Below are 19,431 nucleotides of genomic sequence, written 5' to 3'. Positions count from 1 at the left end.
ATCAAATATAGAGATTTATGTAAATGAAATAGTCAAGACTAAATTCATTTCATATTATTTTATTACTATATATTAAAAAAAATAACTACTCTAACATGAAAATTTAATCTGAATCGAATAATTAAAGCTAAATTTATCACATATTATCTGAAAGTGTACTTTAATTTTGGTTAATCAGAATGTTCTTACGAATCGGACGGTGAGCAGTGAACCACGTAGCACAATGTCACCCTCCAAACACTTCATTATATTTGTTCACTCTCTCCCTCTTTTTTTCCCCTTTTATGTGATAAGATTCTATTTTCGTTTTCATTAACTTTATTTTACTTTGTTGTCTTTAATTTTCTGGTCATGTTGGATCTAAACCCTCTCCCACGAAAACATAAGAAACCCTAGCTCTCGTCCGTTTCCCAAGGAAACAAATTATAAGGGAAAAAATTGCCGAAAAAATTAACATGGAAAATCGACGAATCTAGTAGCGTTTCAAGTTAGAAGGCTCAGATTCGAACTTCAATTCACGCGTATTGTTCGTGATCTTCGTGAATACCACGAGGATTCGGTTTTTTAACGTCATGTCGATTGAGGTAGGTATATGAATTTTACTTCCTTTTTACAAATTCATGGTTAATTCGTTCCATTTGGCTTGAATATTTACCTGTATACCTTGGGGAGGGGTTTTGATTGTTGATTTTAGCGTATTCTGGAGGATTTTTGGTGATTTTGATGACGGTTCTGGTGTAACAGATCTGAAAAAAACGTAGGGGGCATATATGATGGAATGTGAAAATTGGGGGGTTTCGGGGCGTTTGGATTGAGGAAAAGTTGATGGAAAATAGAGAAGAAAACTCACACGGTGCTGCAATTCGGGAGAAATCTAGATCGTTGGATCTCAAGTGCTTGCATAAACCTAGGGCGACGAAAGAGCTTCAGAATAATAATTTGAAGAGGAATAATAGTAGTTCCGAGGATGCCGACTGGACGAGGAACAAGAAGAAGACTAGGAAAGAGGTGTCTCTGAGTAGTTTTGGAAATGTTAATGATAGCAGTAAAAAGAGCGTGGATGAAGTGTGTAGTGGTCAATTAAGTTCTGGTTCCCGTGATACAAAGGACTTGAAGTCAGGTTTAAGTCAGAAGTCGAATGGTAGTAGCGGGTTTGATACTGTTTCTCTTAGTTTGAATGATAATTTCATTTGGATCCCAAAGCGTAAGCGGGGTTTTGCAGGGCGAAAGAAGTTTGAAGGCAGTCAAGTGTTGAAGCCTGTGGACAAATCTAATAGTAAGGTGGCTCTTGTTGATCAGATAGACAATTCAAGTCCCAATGATTCAGGCACCCAGGTTGAGTCTTCAAAAGTAAAACAAAAGAAGGCTTTTGATGAGTTTAAGGAAAATAGAAATAGTGAGTTGAATTTGGTTAGGCACTCGAAGGAGGAAGGGCATGCGGGTCTTTTGGTTGTAAACAATGGTGATTTGTCTTTGACAAACCCTCAGAGGAATTGTAGAAAAAAGAGGGATTTGACGCCAGATTGTAAAAGTGTAGTGAAGGAGGCTGTGCCTTTGGTTGATAATTCTATTAGGATATCTGATGAGTTGCGAGAAGACGATGAGGAGAATCTTGAAGAGAATGCAGCGAGGATGCTATCATCTCGGTTTAATCCAAGCTGTACTGGGTTTTCTTCAAGCAGCAAGGCTTCTGCATTCCAATCCATGAATGGGTTGTCTTTTCTGTCATCTCCAGATCGAGATTTTGTTGGTTGTGTGTCTAAGTCATTATCTGGGTCAGAATCTGCATCAGTTGATACTGCTTTTAGAGTATTGAGACCAAGGAAGCAGCACAAAGAGAAGGGACATTTAAGGAAGAGGCGCCACTTCTATGAACTTTTTTTTGGGGACTTGGATCCATATTGGGTATTGAACCGGCGAATAAAGGTCTTTTGGCCTTTGGACCAGAGTTGGTATTATGGCCTTGTGAATGACTATGATAAAGAAAGAAAGCTTCATCATGTTAAATATGATGACCGGGATGAGGAATGGATTAACCTCAAGAATGAGAGGTTCAAACTTTTGCTGCTGCCTAGTGAAGTACCTGGTAAGGCGGGGCAGAAAAAATCATTTATGAGAAATAGAAGTTCTCATGAGGGAAAAAGACACTTGAAGGGTAAACAAAAAGAAAAGAAAGATTTGACCACAGAGGATGATGGTTGCATAGGCAGCTTTATGGACTCGGAGCCCATCATCTCATGGTTGGCTCGATCCACTCGTCGGATCAAAATTTCTCCTTCACGTGCTGCAAAGAAACAGAAGACATCCAGTCCATCTTTGCAGCCTGTGTCTGTTGGTTCATCTGATGAAGCTGTAAATCTGCATTGTTGTTTGGACGGGGTTTCGTCGAGAAGAGATCACGATAAAAGTAAAATGCCTGCTAATTCTGAATCACCAGACAGGTTACCTGACACTGTAAGGCTTGAGGGGCCTACCATGGCCACCACTTGCCCCAAAGACAGCAAAACGCCGATTGTTTATTTTAGGCGACGGATCCACAAGTCAGGCCCGGACTTGTTTTATACCTCTGAGGACACTCCTGTCTCTAGAACTGCACCTGGTTCTATTGCATCGTTTTGTCATTTTGATGACAAAATCGAGGATTTCAAAGAACCTGCTGTTTCAATTGGAAGGTTGGACACCGGTTTGTTTGACAATATAGGGTTGTTAGATTTCTCTTTAACACCGCTAGAATCATGGAGGTTTGAATTAAGCTTCCCAGTGCAGTTGGTCCTGAATGACTCATTTGGAGCAGATAACTTTTGGTTCTTTCAAGCTATATTACTACTTCAGCATGGAATAGTGATGACCATGTGGCAAAAGGTTCAGTTGGAGATGCTTTTTGTTGATAATGTAGTTGGACTGAGGTTTCTCTTGTTTGAAGGTTGCATCAAGCAGGTTGTAGACTTTGTTTTTCTGGTCCTGAGAGTATTTCATGAACCAAAGGAACAGGGGAAGTATGTAGACTCTCAACTGCCAGTAACTTCAATTAGGTTCAGATTCTCATCTGTTCATGATGTTAGAAAGCAGCTTGTATTTGCAATCTACAACTTCTCCCAACTGAAGAAGTCGAAGTGGTTGCATCTAGACCGTAAACTCAAGAGCTATTGTTTGCTTACCAGGCAACTACCTCTGTCAGAATGTACTTATGATAATATTCATGCATTTCAAAATGGAGGAAATCAGTTGCCTATAACTTCGGGTTGTGGGCGGCCCTCCTCTATCAAGGTATTCCTTTTATTCTTCCTACTTTTCCTGGGTGTGATTCATGGGTTATGCATATTTCTTCAAAATTACATTACTTTACCCTTCGTTAGATATTTAGATGTTATGTAGTGTCTTTTCTCTTTGTGGAATGAATTTATTACTAAAGAGACTAGATACTTCTGTTGTCATGGCCTTGTTAGGCATGGAAACGTGGGTATTTTCTTTAATCTGGTTTATGATATGAATTAACTCTTAAATTTTTTCCACCTACCAGGGCTTACGGAAGAGGTCTAATCAAGGTATAAGTGTCATGGGTTTGGCCAGAGATTGCACCTATGTTAATATCAGTGAACCTTCATCTAATTCCAATGAGATGTCCTGGAAACTCACTCCATTTGCTCTTTGTTTTGCTGCTGCGCCTACTTTTTTTCTTAGCTTGCATCTGAAGCTGCTTATGGAACGTCGTGTGGCTCATATCAGTCTCCAGGGCGATGATTTAGTAGGGCATCCAGAAAACTCTGGTTTTGTGGTGGATGACTGTTCTGTTATGGAGGACTGCTCTAAGGATACTGGTGCAAATAATTTGAAGGCTTTGTCAAAGGACACTGCTTGTGATGGATGGCTTTCTTGTGGTAAATCAGTGGATAGGGATTGCATAAAGTTCTCTTGGAAGTGCAAAAATGTCAATCGTGATGTGGCTGGAACCTCTGCTGCTGGTTCCCAAGATTCTGAAAAGGTTGGAACTGATGCCATTGTTCAGCTGCAGAAGTGGCAAAGCCACCATTCAGAGCCAGAACTTTGTGCTTTATTGCCGAGACCTTTGTTTGAGAGGGATAAGTCTGATACTAGTTCCCATTCCTTTTTGAATGGTCTGAGTGTTGAAATTCCACTGTTTAATCAAATTGAGAAGCCTGAGGAAGGTGAATTGAACAGTGCTCAGCATTCTACAGATCTGTCTTGGAGTATGAATGGTGGCGTTATTCCTAGTCCCAACCCCACTGCTCCCAGGAGTACATGGCATCGAAATAAAAATAATTTGTCATCATTCGGGTACCTTTCAAATGGATGGTCAGAGGGGAAGGCTGACATCTTCCAAAATGGTTTTGGCAATGGGCCTAAAAGGCCACGAACGCAAGTTTCATACCCATCGCCTCTTGGAGGTTTTGATGTTAACTTGAAGCATAGAAGTCATCACCATAAAGTGCTTCCTCACAAACGAATTAGGAGGGGTAATGAGAAGAGATCGTTTGATATTCCTAGAGGTTCTCAAAGAAACATGGAATTGTTATCTTGTGATGTAAACGTGTTAATCACACTTGGTGACAGAGGGTGGAGAGAATGCGGGGCACAAGTTGTACTAGAGCTTTTTGATCATAATGAGTGGAGGCTTGCTGTAAAACTTTCTGGGACTACGAAGTATTCATACAAAGCACATCAGTTTTTGCAGCCTGGGTCAACAAACCGCTACACTCATGCCATGATGTGGAAAGGAGGAAAAGATTGGATCTTGGAGTTTCCAGATAGGAGTCAATGGGCTCTTTTCAAGGAAATGCATGAAGAATGTTACAATCGTAATATTCGTGCTGCTTTAATTAAAAACATTCCCATTCCTGGGGTTCGATTGATAGAGGAAAACGATGATAGTGGAACAGAAATAGCATTTGTTCGCAGTTCTTCCAAGTACTTGCGGCAGGTTGAAACAGATGTTGAGCTGGCTTTGGATCCATCGCATGTCTTTTATGACATGGATAGTGATGATGAGCAGTGGATTTTGAACAATCCACCTTCTCCTGAAACTGACAACTGCATCTTGGGAAAGATCACTGAGGAGATGTTTGAAAAAACAATGGACAGGTTTGAGAAGGCTGCATATGCCCAAGAGTGTGATCAGTTCACACCTGATGAAGTTGAGGACCTCACGCATGGAGTTGGAGCCATGGATATAACCAAATCCATTTATGAGCATTGGCGGCAAAAAAGGCAGAAGAAAGGGATGCCTTTAATCCGACATCTTCAGGTATCTTATAAATCTCTTTTCTATCATTCAATAATAATTATCTTTTGGTAGATGCTATAGGCTAATTTAGTGGGATTTCATCCCCTAGTGATGAAATCACTTGGCTTTTCTGAAATAATATTAAATTCAGTTGATAACTGTTCTCTTATTCGTACCAAAAAAAACTTTCCTGTTATTCTTGCCTCCTCTCTGGTTTGTACACAGGTAGATATGTAACACAAGTAGAGTACACCCACACCCACAGCTGCACACTCATATATACACATGTTTGTGTATGTGGAGTGACCAACAGACAAAATATAGAAGCCACCAATACTGATCACAAAAAGTTCCAAAAACAAATTTATTCCTAAGATCTGCGGTAAGTTTAGCAAGTATTCCTTTGGCACTAAATCATATAAGTAGTTTTTGGATTTAAACGCTCTTGGAAACTAAGGGAAATGTTTTTTGTCAGATGGGCATGAAATTTGCTGAGTACATTAATAAGAGGAGAGAGGAAATTTGATTAGTACATCTATGGAAACTTGCTGAGGAATACATTTTTCTGAGTTGATATTGATATGCAATTTGAAAAAGAAGTAATTAGATCTAACTTTTACTGCTTGCTATTCCTTACCCATGTGTTGTCTAGTAGACCTTGCTTTCACATCCATTATCCTTGTGTTTACACAATTGAGTGGTGGTGATATATAGTCGATGTTGGGTCATCTATTATGATAATTCTTAACTTTGTAATTTCGTTCTCTGCCTGTTTATGTTGCTTCTATTTGACGTATTTCAAAGCTCAATATCAGTGTGTTTTATTCAGCCGCCTCTATGGGAAAAGTATCAACAACAAGTGGATGAGTGGGAACTAGCTATGACCAAAGTCAATACCAACCTCCCCAATGGATGTCAGGAGAAGGCTGCACCAATTGAAAAGCCACCCATGTTTGCTTTCTGTTTAAAACCACGGGGTTTGGAAGTCCCCAACAAGGGGTCAAAGCAAAGGTCGCAGAGGAAGTTTTCTGTTGCTGGGCACAGCAATGCCATATTAGGAGATCAGGATGGTGTCCTTGCTTTTGGTAACCGTCTTACACTTCTACACATGTACTGTTATTATTTTGAGCTTTTTCCTTAATTTGGTTTGATCTCTTTCCTCAGGAAAAAGATTAAATGGGTTTGCTTTTGCCGATGACAAGGCTGTATATCCGGGTCATTACCATGAAGCTTTAGACGATTCCCCTTTTCCTCTGGCGTCGCCAAGGATATTTTCACCACAGAATGCAGGCAACACAGGGTTATTCTCTACAAACAAAGATGGCTTTGATAGGAACCAAATCCCAAGACTTCAGAGGAACAAGTCAAAGAAATTTGGGACATTTGTTTCTCTGAATGACCAGCAGATGGTGATGTTATACAATCAGAGAATGATGGACAAGATAAATGGGGTTCCCATATGGAATAGGGGATCACCAGAGCGGCCAAGACAGCAGCATTATCACTTGGATGGGTCTCAGAGACATGGTGTTGAACGGTTGGATGGTTCCGATCTTGATGAGTTCAGATTGCGTGATGCATCTGGTGCTGCCCAGCATGCTGTTAACATGGCTAAGCTCAAGAGAGAGAAGGCTCAGAGGTTGCTTTACAGAGCAGATCTAACTATTCATAAAGCTGTGGTTGCTCTAATGACTGCTGAAGCGATCAAAGCTTCTGCCAAGGACGTAAATGGAGATGGGTAGAGTCACCAAATGAAGAGTGAGATGAAAAGCTGGAAATTCACCAATTCCTTCAGCCACCTGTTTACATTGTTTCTTCAATGGTGGTGGTGTGGCCTTTTGTCATGATTCATAGATTACATAATGGTCTTTTAACGTGAAGCTCTGAGCGGTGAAAGAGGAGAAATAATTGTTGCTTCAACAGTATTTTGCAACTTCCATCAGTTTTTTGGCCAGCATAAAGTGCAATTGCTGTACCGATCCTGCAGGGTTTAGGGCTTTTGGCTGCAATCTTTGTACAGAAAAATTTTCCCCATTTAATTTTTGGTTCTTTTCGTCCCTTGACCTCAGTTTTTAAGTGTTTGATAATTAAAGAAGCACCCGGTGCTAATAATACAACGCGACATGATTAGAATCGCTATCTCATCTCATGTGTAATTAAATATTGGCATTTACAATATATAGTGAAACTGCAAAACCTCCAGAACCATTCGATCGATGTGTTTATTGTATTCTATGCGGCATAAATGGACGTCATATCAGTAACGTATCAAGAAGGGCAGGAGAAAGAAAATTACTAAAATGCAGATTGCAGCGCATGCTCTATTCTTTTCCTATTTGTTTTTTCTCTAAAATTCACCACAAATTTTGCACAACTCGTGCAAGGATTTTTTTCGAAGCGGGAGCCCCACTCTACATATAGACCGTACAATACAATCCAGCTAAAGCCCAACGCCCCCCAAAACCGCTCGCCTTACCGTTATTTCTGCCAACTTTCCCTCCCTCCCCTGCCCCTGTTTTATCGTAAACATGTCCGTCTCAAATCCCTCCAAAAACTCTGCAAATCTCTGCAATCCGGCTCGGCTATTCTTCTTTCTTATTATTCTTCTTCAAAATTTGTATTCAGAGTTACCGATTTATAGGGTTTCTCTTCCAATGCGGTTCGTATATATGCACAAACTATCCATCAAATAACCAGGTCTATTCCCGAATTTCACCCCCTTTTTCCCTTTGTTTACTGAGAAAATTTAAAACAAGTTCTTAATCCTTCTATTTTACTGATAAAGTTAATCAATAAAATGAGAAGGCTCTTTTTAGAAAATGGAAAGGAAATTTTTTGGGTGTTCAAGAACTTATCCTCTGTTCGGACGCTGACAGAATTTCGGAAAAGTGGAGACTTAAAAAAGCTAAAATCTAATGATTTACTACCTGGCTCTGATTGACATTTTACAAGACTTTTCTCCTCTTCTTAATTTGTTCGAAGAATAAATTGAAAATTACTAGCTTGGCTCTGATTGACCATAAATGTGTCGATTTCAAATAGAAATGTTTCTAAGTATTGAGTTTTGGTAGTTTTCTGGATAAAGGAGGCGTAAATTTTGGACCAATGGCAAATCGGATGAAGGAAGGCGATAGAATTGAAAGGACTATCCGCAGTCTTTTGAGGCTTCCTGAGAATAAAAGATGTATCAATTGCAACAGTTTGGTACGAAATTTCTTCTTTAGCTATTTCTCTTCTTGTTACGTGCTTTTACATATGAGAATCTGGCAGGGCAAGTGTACACTGATATTCTCTAAATATGCACTTTTTGTATGCTGCAATATTCCAACATTACCGGGAAAACGCCTAATTGTTACATTCTTATTTATTAGAGAAATAGTAGTTGCAGTCATGAATATGCAAGCGCCGTGCAATCATTTTGAAAAAAATGAATAAATACGGGATCCACATAAAAAATTAATTTTTTAATAGTAGACTTTACTCTTTTTTAAAGCGACTGCATGACGCTTGCGTACTCCATGACTATACGTAGCATTACTTTATTTATTATATATGGTTTTTGCATATTAAGAAGGGCGTAATTAGAATGATTCACGAGTTAAATAGGATAGGAGGTTTCGCTAATCAATAATGACTCAATGTTTAGTTTTAAATCCAGATAGGATGCGTGACCTTATGAAAATTTATACAATTTATTATATTTGCTGGTTGATTTTACTCTTCAAGGCTTTTATTTTTCTGAACCACTCTTTCTATCTCGTATTTAGGACCATTGCTTGGTCGTTTCATGCCTTCCCTCTTCCACAATTTTATCTGAAATGTTTGTGTTAATTAATATTAGTCATGGATTTGAAAGACAATTGTCTTTTTGCATGCATTGTCATTTTCTTGAAAGTAAATTTGGTTTGAAATGTTGTTGTGATTCAATCTCTTTCATAAAACGATGCGATGACTAACAGCTTTCCTTTTAGCAGGGGCCACAATATGTTTGCACAACTTTCTTGACATTTGTTTGCACGAATTGCAGTGGAGTGCAGTAAGTATTTATAGATAATACAAATCTAAATTCTACATGACGTCATTGGGTATATTGTTGGCCATGTACATTCTGTATTAAATTATATGACTCTAGTTACTTAAAGGCATCTATTTTGAAGTGAAAAATAATCATTTTAAGTGTTCCAGTCGAGAATTCACTCACCGAGTAAAATCAGTATCAATGGCTAACTTCAGTGCAGAAGAAGTTAGTGCCCTTCAAGCGGGGGGAAATGAGGTATGCATTCATATTAAGTTGTAATTTATCCATTTAGTTCTCCTTCTCATCCTTAATTATACTTATTTTCCTTCTATTGTTAATTAAATCATTTCATAGCGAGCAAGGCAAATTTATTTTAAAGCCTGGGATAATCAGCGTCATCCTTACCCTGATGCAAGGTTGTTATCCACTTCTTTATGCTGATCTTATTTATATTTGAATGTTTCTGATTGACATATTTCCCTCCAGCAATGTTCAAAGACTCCGAGAGTTTATTAAGCATGTCTATGTGGATAAAAAATATACCGGAGTGAAGAGTTTGGACAAGCTCCCAAGACTGAGATTGGTAAGTTCCCGGTTATTATATTATATCTTTATTTTATAATAACCAATTTTGTTCTGTGGAAAGCTTGTCCAACAACAATCTATTTATAATATCAATGCTAGCAAGCTCAACAACTTTGGACCTCATCAATTTGGATATGATTGAACATCAGAAGTTCTGTCGAGCTCTCTGAAGTCAAAGCTGCCCTCATCTAATTTCTTTTTCTTTATCTTATACAGAATGAAAAGGATTCGTCTTATGAAAGTAGGAAGGTTAGTGCATATCGTGATGGATCTAGAAGCTCAGGTTATGAGGACAGATACACATGGCATTATAGAGAAAGATCTAGTCCTGGTCGAAGAAGTGAGGATGGAAATTCCAAATATCCTTATGATGACAGGATAAACCCTCGATATGCCCAAGAAAATTCAACATATGGAGGTCTTAGGAGAAGTCCTTCCAGCTTTGTGGTTGTGGATGACAGGTTTCGAGATGGTGAGTATGGAAGCCGTAGGGCCTCAAAAACAGAATCTAAGATGGGAAGCAAGCCACCTAACTTTGAAAAGAACACGGATAGGTCCCATTCTCCGGTGGTACACAGTGCTAGAGTTAGTTTGGGAGACACTGTTTCTCCTCTACAGGTTGGTGAGCTTTCTATGGCAATTGATGGGAAGGATGCTGATGGTTCTGCCAATACTCAGGTGCCCTAAGTTCTACAGGAAATATACGTTTTTGTATGAATAAACTTTTATTTCCTTTAGACATCATTTGCTCAATGAGTTTTCATTCAGAGGACCATTATTGTTAAATGCCCCCATTCATTCCAGAATGTAATTATGTCTTTTTAACTGGATGCACCTGCCATATATTCACCTGAGGAATTATACAATGTAGCCTACACAGGGAAGACACTTCGGCAGAAATTCTCCTGCAGAAGTAATGTTTCACCAGTGGAATGTTAGACGCAGTCTTTTATTTTAGTGCACTCTCTCTTACGTCTCTCTCTCACGAAAGAAATATTGACAACATGATTATATTATTCTGCATCTAATTTAGGTTGTTAATTTTCTATACTTGTTTGACTGTTATATATATCTTGTTTGACCATGTGAGGTCAAAGGAGGTAGTTTGTTAGGACATGACTTTTCCTGTGCAAGAGTTATGATTATGAGCTATTCTTGAATTTTGCAGATTGAATCTGTTTTTCTGTTGGCTTAGGAGTCTAAACTGTATATTTTTTATAAGTTTCTAATCAATTATGAATTGCAGAAAATTGCTTCTTCCAGTGACCTATGTTCCACTGATAGGAGTCCAGCAGAACATAAACAGAGAAGCTCAGGAAGCTTGATTGATTGGAGCCCTGATCCTAATCCTCTTGATGCTGAAACCATATCCCAGACACATCAGATGCCTCCCTCGGATAGTGGTGGCAACTGGGCCTCATATCAGCATCCTGAAAAGAGGGCATTTCAAACTCCAACAAACACCTTGGAATCCTTATTATTCGAATTGTCAGCACCCTCAGTTGTACCTGCTAGTGACACGTCTGAAGGGCCTAGCAATGATGATTCACTGTCAGCTGCAGCCAGAGGCACCATCCCTGCAGGTGTACAGCTGATGTCAGCATTACCCATTAGTGTCAGCTCTTTTACAACTGCATCAACTAGTCACTGTAAGCCAGCAGAACCTTTTAATGGGGGTCCTCCACAAGTTGCACCTAGTGGCAATTGTGACTCTACTAAAATACCTGAGGAACAGAAACTATCCAACATGCAGCAATGTCATCATACTGCATCCCCTACGGCAGATGGTAACCCTATCAGGCAACAGACTAACCCACCCGTTGGACCTCCGAATAATCAGGTGAGACACATGAAGAGACTCCATTGAAGCCTTGAAGGGATTTAAATTACATTTTCACTTTCAATCTTGATGGTCAAATCGAATGAGGGAATCTCAAATTTTTATCAAACACCAGCACACTAGCATGAAGTGGTGAGAGAAGGTCAAATTTTCAGCAGAGAAAAATTTAGTGTTGGGTGGTAATGACAGAATGTGCAAATATTCTCTAGTTGAAAAACTACTTGGCCGTGTAAGGATAAAATTTGTTTGTTTTGAGTTTATTTATTTGCTGATCATCTTGCTTCTCTGCATATCTCCAGCTATGGATTTCCTCAATTCCACCTAATGAACATGGCCCTTTGAGCGTCCCTGCAGAACAATCTTCTCAAGCTGATTCAAAATCAGCTCAAGACATCAGTCCTGGAGTTGGATCTGAACCTCTTTCAGTGGAAACTAATGGAAGAAAAGAACTTCCTGCTGTAATAAAATTACCTTAAACTATTTCAATTTTCCCTTCAATAGTTTCCATGGTGATGTGCATTATATTTTCATGTGTAGGACCTTTTTACTGCAAGCTATACAACAGTCACTGCACCAGTCGCAGGTTGGCAAAATGGTTCCCCTTATGGCATGGGATTCAGTATGCAGTATTATTCTAATGCAACGGTACATTAAGCACCAAGATTATCAACTAAAATAAATCTACATAATATAAACAGACTGTTGATCTGCTAATATGGTTTTCGTTTTTGGTACAGCCCATTCCAGCATTTCCCAACCCTGCAAGATCAACAAACCCATTTGACCTTGATAGCGAAAGATCTCAAGTGAAGGCACCACCAGTATGCACAACACATTCAAACTGATACAATTCACTACGATCACTGTTTATATTTTTCTTCATCCAAGTGTTCTTTTGGACATTTGACTACTTCTTAAATTTTAATTTGTGCTTATTTAGTCCGTGTAGGAAGTCTTTTATCTTGTTTCTATAGCCAGCTAAGAAGTGCTGGGGTAGAGAAGCCAAAAACTAGTGCAGGATGTGCGTCTGGGAAATCGACTGATATTGAAATTGAGATTCCTATAAAATACACACCAAATAACAATTCTGATTATTCTGAATAACGAAAAAAACATTATTATCTCATATTATGTCCTCTAGGTGATTAGACTGGAATGTGATCAACCACTTGCAACGTGGTGTCTCCCACTGCATTTTTGTTATTCATATTCTTGAGAATCTGTTCACCACTTAAAAGAATGGTTTGTATACATTAATTTTGGAGACAAGTGGCTGTGCTAATATATCTATTGGTTTTCCATAAACATGTAGATGATAGCTATATTGCATATGGCATTAAAAAAAGGCTATATCACATGCAAATTTAATGCTATGGCACAAATTATCGAGACTCTTGACAGTATGATGACAATGTTTACTTACTGGTGTGAGTAGAAACAGGCGAACTGTAAAGTGAAGCAGAAGTTGATCCTTCTAGTATTAAGCCCGAGGCTTTTCTATTTACTGAAGACTTTTCTGTGAAAACATGAAACTCACATGTATGAAGTACTTTATCCCAGTTGATTATCAGCAAATTAGTGATGACATGTTCTTGTTTAAATGGCATTTTTTAAAATGTATTTTTTTGGTACGCATGCAAGGATTTTGTTTAAAAATTTCCAATTAATGCAGATAAAATTTGTATTAACCTCAAAAAAAAAAAAATTGCGTTACTTGTGATGTAGTTTCCTTCCATGGCATCCGTGCAAGGTGCACTGCCAAATGTGACACCTGCTAGTGGCTTATTGTATACTCCCAGCCTTGGTATCCAGTCTTCGGGTTTGATGGCACCTCAATCACCATCTTATGCATCTGCAATGCCACCACATTCACCTTCTTTTGTATCAGCCATGCCTCCAGGTAAATGCATATTTTTTCAGATCGTTATTTCCTTTGGACTTCCAATCTTTGTTGGCCCTAGTTTTAGTTATGTCCAATTTAATAGTCTCAGGTGCGTACATGGGGATGCAAAAACATGATAATACACCACGTTCCAGGTTGGTTGCCACAGTTCTTGTTTTTCTTTCAATTTAAAGAGAAGATATGCTCGAAATGGGACCATCTTTAACAATAATCACTTCATCCTCTCTTATTACTCTCCAATGATGATATTATCTCCTTGATTGAAAAAATGAAAAATTATTCAGAGTTGTCTTGAGTGTCATTGCAGATCACAAGGACTCGGTACGTTTGGCTGTGATGATGTGTTCGGGTCCTTAAACACGATTCAACAATTGACTGGAAAATACTCAGCACCAAGCACCTCAAATCATTTCTCTTCAATTGGAGGAAACCCTTTTGGATAAATAAGAGAACCAATTCTTATGTGCCATTTTCTGTCATTTACTTTAGGCCCCTAAAATCTTCAGGGTGACGACTAGTTTCCTGCTGACTTGGGGTTGCCATCCTTATCCGATTGCTTTGTGTTCACAGCTATGGAAATATAACAGTTCCTGTATGCTGTCACCATGTATGATACTGGACTGTAGAACTTGAAGTGCTTGAAGGACTGTATCCCTTTTTCTTCCTTTGGCCCCCTTCAAGGCATGATGGGAACTTCAAATTAGATTGTGATGGACTAAGATTGAATCTGGCATGAGGAACAATCCAGGGGAAGAGCAATAACTCCAAAATATTCGGCTATAGATCTTAACATGTCACCTCCCACCATGACTTGAAGTTATAATCTTGCTTAATTGTTCATGCACTGCAAAGCAGTGACAGCACTTCCCTTTGCAAACTGATTGGTACAAATCAATGCCCCCTTCCCTTTTTTCTCTGTTTTTCTTTTACTACTTCGTAGCGAATCTTGGATCTGAAGTGGGAAGCTGCGTAACAAAACTACTCTTTTTAAGGCCTGCCAGATCAATTGTATTAGTGCCTCTTAACTCTACCCAAGTGGGAGGAGGGATACCTATTTCCGATCCAAGTTTTATATATAAGGAACAAAATTGGGTAATAATGGTCCGTCTCTGATTCATATCATTAGCATATACTCGAGAACATATACAATGAACCATTGGGTTGTTATCATTTTTTTTAGAGTAATGCTATATACAGTAGTGAAATGCGTAAACGCCGTGCAATCTCTTTGAAAAAGAGTGGGGTCTACTATTAAAAAATTAATTTCTTTTTATGTGGATTTCATATTTATTCATTTTTTTCAGAGCGACTGTACGGTATTTATACACCCACAACTGCAAGTATAATTTCTCATCACTTAAAAGGGTCTACAACTTGGGAATGTCTCGTGGGAATGTCTCATTTTGTTCGTTATTCGCATTCTTTACCGAGCTCTTTATTGGTAAAGCAACAAGCTTGTTTCAAGGAACAAAAGAAATCAAGTGAGGGAGTTAAAAGAGAGCTAGAAGTCGTACAGATGGGAATGTCTCACGGGCTAAACTTATTTTCTCGAGTCATTGCCCATTGCTGTACATGGACATGTCGCTAGACATTTAGGTAGCGAGAAATATTGAGAAGTATTGAAAATGTTTGTGAATAATAGTAAAAAATAATGAAAAAATAATAATAAAATATTAAATAGTAGTAAAAAGTAGGTGAAAAGTAATGAATAGTAGAAAAGTAAGTAAAAAGTAATAATAAAATAAAAAATAATAGTGATTACTCTCACTTGCCAAACATACCTTAATGTTTTTTAGGTTGCGTTTAGGTAAAGGAGTGTTTATTTTGAATTTAAATTCCAAGCAAATAATGCCATGATTTCAAATTCATTTTTAATGCAATTTAAATTCTAGTGCAAATTAGTGCAAGCAATCAAGAACGTCAATCGCAAGAAGATTCGTATATAGGACTTGAAATATAGTTGGGAAGGAAAAGCTAGCAGCAACTGAGCTCAGCCCTCTATTTCATGGTCACAACATAGACATCAGAAACACAAGTTCAGCCATTACAATAGTAAATTCAAGAACATATAAATCCTTAACCACAAACCACTTGGAAAAGCTTAGGTAATGATAACTGCGATGGCTGGCTCATGAGTACGTCCCATGCGTATGGGACGTATCTATACTCATGGAAGAACAGCTAGCGTTGCTACTGATCAGATTTCTTAGCTTTAGAAGCACATGCAAAAGCATACCAGACACAAAGCCAAGCGCTGCACTTGAACCCACGAGTGAAACCGCTGTGCAAATAAGCATCACAAAGGACTCCTCTTTGGAATTCATGTCCCTGCAAGCCATGGCCAGCTCGATCCCAGCAAATAAGAGTAGAACCCCCAAGACCCCAACGGGAAATTGATACAAAATCTTCACCAAAGACCTCCCTAACAGTAATCCCAAAACCAATTTGGTTGCACCAAGAACGGCCACACACCCACCACTTCTGCCACCAAACTTGTACTGCCCTGCTAGCCCACCTGCACCATGGCAACTTGGCATGGCTCCAAACCAACAGCCTATCACGTTCATTAACCCTACCGTCACCGAGACTGAAGTGGCTGAGAATTCTCTTCCGGGAAAAAGATCGGATGACAACTTGCACACAGCGATCACTGAGTTTAGAATTGATAGGGGTAGTTGAGGAATTGCACCCTTAATGAAACCTTCCTTCCATGCATGTTTAGATATCTTTACTACTACAATAGAAGATGGCCCGAATCTAATATCGTCCCCTACCTTAGTTCTTCTTATAAAGGCGATAACCACACCCAACAGAAATATAATAAGAGCTGAAGGAAGCGAGAAGATAATTTTCCTAAATTTTCTTCCTTTTCTCATAGTCTGTTCTTCGTCACCCATATCGCCATTGAGTTCTTCTCTAGGCCTTTCTTCATCACCGAAGTCGCCATTGGTTTCTTCATTTGTTTCCTCCCTTCGTTCCTCGCCGGCACCATTAACGATAACGATAAAACAAGCACAAACAATAGCCAAGATCAACCCGTCCAACCCAAGCCAAGGCCTTTCCCCCTTGGACTTCGATTGAGAAAAATCCTGACTTTTTCTGATGTATTTAACCGCGGTTAGTGCAAATGACAATCCCTGCGCCAGCTGAATTCCCCTGACAACAGAAAGAGGAATTAGCTTATACACTAGCTGCATCAACCCCGTGACACCCAGTACAAGCAGGATCCCTCCGGTCAAAATTCCGGCAGCCATGATTTCCGGAACCCCAAATTCAGACCCAGATATCGCCGCGGCCGCAATGGCCTTCATGGGCTGGACCGGCATAGGGACGCCATAAATGGAACCGGTGACAATGTTGTAGATCCCGGTAAATATTAGTGTCGTGCCAAGGTTAAGATCATTAGCTAATGTCAAGGCCAAAACTATGGGTATGTACGTGCCCAAATCTCCCATTGCCCCATTCAACTCGGTCCATTTCGATCGGAAATCCAAGTTGGTTTTCACTTTGTGTATGAAGTTGGCCGGAGAGAAGGACGTGGGTTTGTGGGGAACATTTGTTTCGAAGGTTGAAGTGTGTTGGAATTGGGGGTTTTGGGACTCCATGCATGGAAGTGCAGTAGCTGAGATATGTGAATCCAAATATGGGGTTCGAGCTTTCTGAAGAATGTCTGCTCACAGTCCACGACCACTCATATTCCAGAATAAATATTGCATACGGTGGAAATAATGAATAGATATCCAATGCAATCTTGAATGGAGTTGGAAAAGAGAAATGCTGATTGTAATTATGAAAAACTCTTAAAAAAATTTAATTTTCAACGTATAGTTTTTGATATATTAAAAACTATAAAATTAAAAATTAAAAAAAACTGATAAAATAAGTCGTATATATAAAATTATAAATACGTGTGACACTATTAATTATCAAAATATCTTGACTCGTTGGTGTATAAGTTTAATAGTACTATTGTTTTTTCTTTCTCACGGGAGTATATAAGTTTGATGCTCAAAATAAATTAAATAAACCTCAACATTATGTTTTTATTTTGTTAGACTTGTTTTATCTAAAGAATTTAAGATTTGAATAAAGTTAAGAAAATCACGATAGAGGTGGTAGAATTTGAATTGGTCAAAATACTTTGCTTAATTAGTTCTCACTTTGTTGTCAGATAGATTGTGGTAGTTATGACAATATCTGATACTTTTATCAGGGGCTGCCTCAATATAAATTGAGGCCGAAGTAAAATTTAAATGACTTATTCGTAATTATAATATAATAAAATATAAATTATTGTATAAAATATTTTTTAATTTTTTAATAAAATGAGATTTTATTTAAAATTTTTAAATACAATTTTTGTAAATTTATATTTACAACAATAATTTAAAATGAGGTCTCAATATAGATTTTGTGTCCTTAATTTAACAAAATCTTTAAAAAACTATTTAAAATATAAATAGATTCATTGTATTAAATATTAAAAGATTCATTGTATTACTTATAAAAAGATTCATTGTATTAAATATTAAATTTAGTATTATGGTGCCTTGAACACATTGAAAACTATAAAAAATATCTAAAATTTTATTTAATGAAATGGTTTTTACTTTTTATTTTTTTTAAAAAAATCTCATTTTTATTTTTGAAGGCCTTATATAAGATGAGGCCTTAGATAATGGCCTTACCATTGAACCGCCATGCTATTTATGATTTTTTAAGATAATTGAATAACGAATTAGATCTTAAAATTGATTTTAAGAATTATTTTAACGTGATTTATTCGAGTTTTTTCTAGGTGTGGATTGATATCACGATGAGTATGAGAGGCAAACACTGGGAGCCAAAATCCTTTACTCTCTTAAAAATGAAAAATATATGCTCTATTTGCGCCAGACTAATAATTAAGGATAATGCTAAGGTGCAAACTAAATGTGCATTCTAAATATGCACACCAATGTAAATGTTTTTTTTTAAGTATCTTTAATTATTAAAAAATAAAAAATATATATAATTTTATTAATAGTCACTTTCTTAATTATCAAAAAAAAATATATATATAAAGTTAAAATATATATATGAATATATTTAGTAGATATATTTAAAAATCATCCAATCATTTTTCAACAATTAATGACCCTGTTTTGATAAGAATTAAACAAAAAGGGGTTTTCACTTTTCAGGTTCTTTATTAGTTATTACATCACAACTCCTCAAATTCGCAAATAAAGTCCTGATGATGAATTGGGCTACGATAGAGGTCCGAATCCACAGAAAATAGCTTCAAAGCCCAAAACACTCTTTAACTGGCCCCAGCCGCCCCAAGTGCAGAATTTTGGGCCCTTTACACTTTCTTTTAAGTCTTGTTTAGATTTTAAAAAAAATTTATTATAATTTTTTTAAATTTTTACATAAAATATAATAAATAATTTAATTTTTTCAAATATCAAAATAATAATAATATTAAAATTTTATATTTTAATAATAATTTTTTAACTTTCATATAAAATTAACTAATCTCATCTCTCAACACCAACTTATTTTTTCATGCAAAAGGTCACAATGTCCGATATTTTGCAATTTTTTTTAAACCAGCATGCATATCCATCTACCTAGGTGGCGCATCCCCACGCTTAGCGGATAAGTATTGAAGTAAACAAATTAATTTCGTGAACAAATGAACAACTGACAATCTATCTCACAAAATAAAAAAAGAATTAAAAGAAAAAGAAAACACTACTTTGACCAGAATTTCTGACAGATCATGCTGACCAGAATTTCTTAATCAATTAATATCATTCTAACTCTTCCGACGTCATTTTCCGTGATTTCAGAACCAAAAA

The 19,431-nt window shown here is 37.6% G+C and overlaps 3 protein-coding genes across 6 annotated transcripts; 2 read left to right on the top strand and 1 right to left on the bottom strand.

Annotated features, from left to right (window-relative positions):
- Positions 1-311: 311 nt before the first annotated feature.
- On the top strand, positions 312-7,386 carry LOC109009615. Of its 3 annotated transcripts, XM_018990177.2 has the most exons (5): positions 316-584; positions 745-3,267; positions 3,521-5,263; positions 6,072-6,327; positions 6,407-7,386. In XM_018990177.2, the coding sequence occupies exons 2-5, from the start codon at positions 826-828 to the stop codon at positions 6,982-6,984; spliced, it is 5,019 nt and encodes a 1,672-aa protein (XP_018845722.2). In that variant the 5' UTR covers positions 316-584; positions 745-825; the 3' UTR covers positions 6,985-7,386. The 3 variants fall into 3 exon arrangements, with proteins under 3 accessions (XP_018845724.1, XP_018845722.2, XP_018845723.2); XM_018990179.2 differs by lacking the exon at positions 6,407-7,386 and having other exon boundaries at positions 312-584; positions 6,058-6,231; XM_018990178.2 differs by having other exon boundaries at positions 316-3,267.
- Positions 7,387-7,726: 340 nt separating this feature from the next.
- On the top strand, positions 7,727-14,358 carry LOC109009614 (probable ADP-ribosylation factor GTPase-activating protein AGD14). 2 transcript variants are annotated; one of them, XM_018990173.2, is made up of 14 exons: positions 7,727-7,939; positions 8,328-8,446; positions 9,217-9,278; positions 9,428-9,515; positions 9,615-9,676; positions 9,747-9,843; positions 10,062-10,523; positions 11,092-11,685; positions 11,985-12,143; positions 12,223-12,330; positions 12,423-12,506; positions 13,411-13,585; positions 13,671-13,722; positions 13,896-14,358. In XM_018990173.2, exons 2-14 carry the CDS (start codon positions 8,348-8,350, stop codon positions 14,029-14,031), a joined length of 2,178 nt encoding a protein of 725 aa, XP_018845718.2. In that variant the 5' UTR covers positions 7,727-7,939; positions 8,328-8,347; the 3' UTR covers positions 14,032-14,358. The 2 variants fall into 2 exon arrangements, with proteins under 2 accessions (XP_018845718.2, XP_035538624.1); XM_035682731.1 differs by lacking the exon at positions 9,615-9,676.
- Positions 14,359-15,553: 1,195 nt separating this feature from the next.
- On the bottom strand, positions 15,554-17,270 carry LOC109009613 (molybdate transporter 1-like). Its single transcript, XM_018990171.2, has one exon. It carries the CDS (start codon positions 17,191-17,193, stop codon positions 15,718-15,720), a length of 1,476 nt encoding a protein of 491 aa, XP_018845716.2. The 5' UTR covers positions 17,194-17,270; the 3' UTR covers positions 15,554-15,717.
- Positions 17,271-19,431: the final 2,161 nt, after the last annotated feature.

The sequence above is a fragment of the Juglans regia genome, chromosome 11 (genome assembly GCF_001411555.2).
Source record: "Juglans regia cultivar Chandler chromosome 11, Walnut 2.0, whole genome shotgun sequence".
In the NCBI taxonomy this organism is placed as follows: domain Eukaryota; kingdom Viridiplantae; phylum Streptophyta; class Magnoliopsida; order Fagales; family Juglandaceae; genus Juglans; species Juglans regia.
This window is presented reverse-complemented; position numbering and strand designations above follow the sequence as displayed.